A 6,000-nucleotide genomic window follows, 5' to 3' on the forward strand; every position below is an offset into this window, starting at 1 on the left:
GGGCTTTCTCTAGTTGCGGCGAGTGGGGGCCACTCTTTATCACGGTGCAGAGGCCACATTTTATGCTGCTGGGGCCTTAGTGAAATCAGTTTCTCCAAAGTCCTGCTTCATTTGTTTGTTTTGGTTTTCTCTTGACACATCCTACTCCTTACTGGATTCTTCAAACCCCATTACAAATTGTAATTTCTGCTGGGTTGTATGAAAAGGATCGGCGTGAGCATATTCATGTACCACTCCTTTGCCACTGTACCAAGCAGTGGTGAGCTCTCGTCTGTCTGGGTAGCACTGCCCATGCCACGTGCCCATCTCTGTGAGAACACTGTGAGCCCTCTGGAATTCCTTTTACTGCCTCATTTCCCTAAGAGTTGACCTATTGGTGAGGCCAACCGAGAAAGGATGGATGTTTCTGATGATGTTAAATCTTTCCTTAGAAAGTACACATCCTCACTTCTTAACTTCCAAAAAACGTTTATATTTTTCCTTCTAAGATTTTATCAGGAAGTTGTTCATTTTGTATAGTGAAAAATGTGTTAGGCCTGTGTGTAAATATATTTGTAGTAAAAGGAGCAGGAAAAATTGGAAACTTCAGGAATGTGTAAAACCTTAGAGAAGTTCAGTTAGACATTTTCTTTAGTGTACATGTTTACAGTTGTAAAGAAGTTTGGATTTTCATCATAATTAAGCCACACATTTTAAAAGAGTAAGTAAGTTGTAGATAGTACCTGTAAGGGATCAAAAGGTATTACATTGTGCCCTCAAAGCAATTTAACAAGGATAATATAGATGTGTTGTTTTTCTTTATATCCCTTAACTGTTTATTTTCCAGGTACCATTTTTCTAGCTTCATACATAAATGATAAATAAAACAATGTAAGATAATTCTCAGTCAGTGTATAGTTTATTTTTTATTGTCATGTAACTCTTTAAAAACGGATACTTTTTTCATCCTAAGAATTTAACTGATTGTTTCTGATAATTTTTAGTTTTAATGATATGAGTTGACCCTTGATTGTTAAAGATCTGCTGATTACAGAAAAAAATATTGTCCCTGGGTTCTCCATAAATTAGAGGATAGTCAATTCAAAGTTATTTACATGAGATAATATTTATAAATTGAATGTCTGGCATTTGAAAAACTTTTAATGCATGTTTAATTGCCTGATGCAGAAACCTACCCACTTAAGTATATGGTTTATCATCAAAGATACTTTCTGTTGCAAGTTGCTGAAAACCCAACCCAAAACTAGCTTAAGCCCAAAGGAAGCACTTATTTATTGCTCAAATGATTGATAAGTGTAGGAATGGGACCAACTTTAGACATGGCTTGATCAGGGCTTCAGTTGAAATAATTGAGAACTAGTTTTACTCTTTCCATTTCTCAACTCTCCAGTCCTTAAATATTGTCTCATTTTCAAACGAGCTTTCATTTTTGGTCACAAGATGGCTTTTGCAACTCCCAGACATATATCTGCTCACATAAAATCTAGTGGGGAATAGCAGGTCTTTTCCCCTAGAAGTCCAAGCAAAACTCACATTGCATCTCATTAACTGTGGTTGTCACAAGTCCCATAGTTCAACAAATCATTGTGGCCAACAGGATAATGAGATGCTTTCGATTGGTTTCAGCCCATTCTGGCATGCACCATTACCTCTACTCTTGTTACAGAAATGAAACCCCAAGTGAACCACATGGGTCAATGTGTGGTTCCCTAGAGTGAAACTCTAAGGGTGAAGAAATTCTGGGCAGGCGAATCAAGCACTCTCTAGGCTAAAGGTGCCTTGTATGATCTAAAGAAAGGGGCATTTCTTATTTATTCAGATCTGAATATAAAATAATAATTATAATTAGGAGATGTCAGTAATGTTTTAGAAATAACTGGTTCATTTAGAGTAAAATGTCCTGACCAATAGTGCTGTGCTTAATATGCATTTGTTTTGTCTGTTTGCTAATGAGGTTTCCTTTTTGCAGATGCTAAATCTCAACCAAGTGTTCAGTTTTCAAAAGCCTTAATTAGACTACCCAACAGCCATCACATTAGCAACGTTACAGGCTACCTTACAGTCCTACAACAGTTTTTGAAAGTGGATAATTTTCTGTATACGACTGGAATTACTCTCAATAAGTCAGGTATTTTCTAATTTTTTATAATCTAATCTATTTATAAAAACAGTACATAAATCTCTCATCAAGTACTATTTATTTAGATGTTTGAAATTCATTTAAGCTTTGGAGGAGACATGTCACTTTTGAAACATAAATATAGTTATTAAAGTGTTTATAGGCAGTCCCTTTGATCCAGTGAAAGAAAGATTATACCAGTCTTCTGCATACATTATTTCAAATTAATGGAGAGTTTAATTTACAGGATATTTTTATCCAAAGGAGGTAAACAAGTTATAGAATATAGTAATGATTATTGTATAATTTTGCAAATTAAAAAATATATTTGAAAGTGGAAATTTGATTAAGAAGTTTACACATATATTATAATTTGACCTATTCATTCTTATCAAATTGATGAGAAGTGTCAATAATTGTTAGATATAAAAAAGTTTATAGATTAGAGTAAGCAACTGGAAATTTTTCTTTTCAAATATATTTGATATCCTCTGAGTAAAACGGTAATATTGAAAAGTATTTTTTATATTCAGCAGCACTAGTACGCTTACATAAGGCTGTCATGACCTACGTTATGAAGATGATGGAATCTTACACTTTATTTAACAATTAACTTATGAATGACACCTATAAAAACTGTATCTTCCCTCTGTACATCCACACTTGTTCTACCATTTCTACCAGTTGTTGCAATTAACAAACTCCACTCTTTTTATTTTTATTTTTTTATTATTATTTTTTCACTTTTGAGTTGCAGTGTATTTTGCTAAAACTTTAAAAACTTTACAAGGTTTGTTTTTTTTTTAACATCTTTATTGGAGTATAATTGCTTCACAATGGTTTGCTAGTTTCTGCTGCACAACAAAGTGAATCAGCTATACGTATACATATATCCCCATATCCCCTCCCTCTTACGTCTCCCTCCCACCCTCCCTATCCCACCCCTCTAGGTGGACACAAAGCACTGAGCTCATCTCCCTGTGCTATGTGGCTGCTTCCCACTAGCTATCTATTTTACCTTTGGTAGTGTATATATGTCCATGCCACTCTCTCACTTTGCCCTTCCCCCCTCCATGTCCTCAGTCCATTCTCTACGTCTGTGTCTTTATTCCTGTCCTGCCCCTAGGTTCTTCAGAACCTTTTTTTTTTTTTTTAGAGTCCACATATATGTGTTAGCATACGGTATTTGTTTTACTTTTTCTGACTTACTTCACTCTGTATGACAGTCTCTAGGTCCATCCACCTCACTACAAATAACTCAGTTTCATTCCTTTTTATGGCTGAGTAATATTCCATTGTATATATGGGCCACATCTTCTTTATCCATTCATCTGTCAATGAACACTTAGGTTGCTTCCATGTCCTGGCTATTGTAAATAGTGATGCAATGAACATTGTGGTACATGACTCTTTTTGAATTATGGTTTTCTCAGGGTATATGCCCAGTCGTGGGATTGCTGGGTCGTATGGTAGTTCTATTTTTAGCTTTTTAAGGAACCTCCATACTGTTCTCCATAGTGGCTGTATCAATTTACATTCCAACCAACAGTGCAAAAGGGTTACTTTTTCTCCACACCCTCTCCAGCACTTATCATTTGTAGATTTTTTGATGATGGGCATTCTGACCGGTGTGAGCTGAAACTTAATTGTAGTTTTGATTTGCATTTCTCTCATGATTAGTGATGTTGAGCATCCTTTCATGTGTTTGTTGGCAACCTGTATATTTTCTTTAGAGAAATGTCTATTTAGGTCTTCTGCCCATTTTTGGATTGGGTTGTTTGTTTTTTTGATATTGAGCTGCATGGGCTGCTTGTAAATTTGGGGGATTAATCCTTTGTCAGTTGCTTCATTTGCAAATATTTTCTCCCATTCTGAGGGTTGTCTTTTCTTCTTGTTTATGGTTTCCTTTGCTGTGCAAAAGCTTTTAAGTTTCATTAGGTCCCATTTGTTTATATTTGTTTTTATTTCCATTTCTGTAGAAGGTGGGTCAAAAAGGATCTTGCTGTGATGTACGTCATAGAGTGTTCCGCCTATGTTTTCCTCTAAGAGTTTGATAGTGTCTGGCCTTACATTTAGGTCTTTAATCCATTTTGAGTTTATTTTTGTGTATGGTGTTAGGGAGTGTTCTAATTTCATTCTTTTACATGTACCTGTCCAGTTTTCCCAGCACCACTTATTGAAGAGGCTGTCTTTTCTCCATTGTATAGGCTTGCCTCCTTTATCAGAGATAAGGTGACCATATGTGCGTGGGTTTATCTCTGGGCTTTCTAGCCTGTTCCATTGATCTATATTTCTGTTTTTGTGCCAGTACCATACTGTCCTGATTACTGTAGCTGTGTAGTATAGTCTGAAGTCAGGGAGCCTGAATCCTCCAGCTCCGATATTCTTTCTCAAGATTGCTTTGGCTGTTCGGGGTCTTTTGTGTTTCCATACAAATTGTGAAATTTTTTGTTCTAGTTCTGTGAAAAATGCCATTGGTAGTTTGATAGGGATTGCATTGAATCTGTAGACTGCTTTGAGTAGTAGAGTCATTTTCACAATGTTGACTCTTCCAATCCAAGAACATGGTATATCTCTCCATCTGTTGGTATCATCTTAAATTTCTTTCATGAGTGTCTTATAGTTTTCTGCATACAGGTCTTTTGTCTCCTTAGGTAGGTTTATTCCTAGGTATTTTATTCTTTTTGTTGCAGTGGTAAATGGGAGTGTTTCCTTAATTTCTCTTTCAGATTTTTCATCATTAGTGTATAGGAATGCAAGAGATTTCTGTGCATTAATTTTGTATCCTGCTACTTTACCAAATTCATTGATTAGCTCTAGTAGTTTTCTGGTAGCATCTTTAGGATTCTCTACGTATAGTATCATGTCATCTGCAAACAGTGACAGTTTTACTTCTTCCTTTCCGATTTGTATTCCTTTCATTTCTTTTTCTTCTCTGATTGCTGTGGCTAAAACTTCCAAAACTATGTTGAATAATAGTGGTGAGAGTGGGCAACCTTGTCTTGATCCTGATCTTAGTGGAAATGGTTTCAGTTTTTCACCATTGAGACCGATGTTGGCTGTGGGTCTGTCATATATGGCCTTTATTATGTTGAGGTAAGTTCCCTCTGTGCCTACTCTCTGGAGGGTTTTTATCATAAATGTGTGTTGAATTTTGTTGAAAGCTTTCTCTGCATCTATTGAGATGATCATATGGTTTTTCTCCTTCAGTTTGTTAATATGGTTTATCACATTGATTGATTTGCATATATTGAAGAATCCTTGCATTCCTGGGATAAACCCCACTTGATTATAGTGTATGATCCTTTTAATGTGCTGTTGGATTCTGTTTGCTAGTATTTTGTAGAGGATTTTTGCATCTATGTTTATCAGTGATATTGGCCTGTAGTTTTCTTTTTTTGTGACATCTTTGTCTGGTTTTGCTATCAGGGTGATGGTGGCCTTGTAGAATGAGTTTGGGAGTGTTCCTCCCTCTGCTATATATTGGAAGAGTTTGAGAAGGATGGGTGTTAACTCTTCTATAATCTTTGATAGAATTCGCCTGTGAAGCCATCTGGTCCTGGGCTTTTGTGTGTTGGAAGATTTTTAATCACAGTTTCAATTTCAGTGCTTGTGATTGGTCTGTTTATATTTTCTATTTCTTCCTGGTTCAGTCTCGGAAGGTTGTGCTTTTCTAAGAATTTGTCCATTTCTTCCAGGTTGTCCATTTTATTGGCATATAATTAGTTGCGTGCATTAATCTCTCATGATCCTTTGTTTTTCTGCAGTGTCAGTTGTTACTTCTCCATTTCTAATTCTGTTGATTTGAGTCTTCTCCCTTTTTTCCTTGATGAGTCTGGCTAATGGTTTATCAATTTTGTTTATCTTCTCAAAGAACCACC

At 35.9% G+C, this 6,000-nt stretch overlaps 1 protein-coding gene across 1 annotated transcript in view; it reads left to right on the plus strand.

The window, feature by feature from the left end:
- FAM171B (family with sequence similarity 171 member B) overlaps positions 1-6,000 on the plus strand; it is a 61,717-nt gene that overhangs the window by 41,627 nt on the left and 14,090 nt on the right. The window contains exon 4 of the mRNA XM_061203069.1: positions 1,970-2,128. Within this exon, the coding sequence (XP_061059052.1) occupies positions 1,970-2,128 (159 nt within the window). The remainder of the gene's footprint in view (positions 1-1,969; positions 2,129-6,000) is intronic.

The sequence above is a fragment of the Eubalaena glacialis genome, chromosome 1 (assembly GCF_028564815.1).
Source record: "Eubalaena glacialis isolate mEubGla1 chromosome 1, mEubGla1.1.hap2.+ XY, whole genome shotgun sequence".
Lineage (NCBI taxonomy): Eukaryota > Metazoa > Chordata > Mammalia > Artiodactyla > Balaenidae > Eubalaena > Eubalaena glacialis.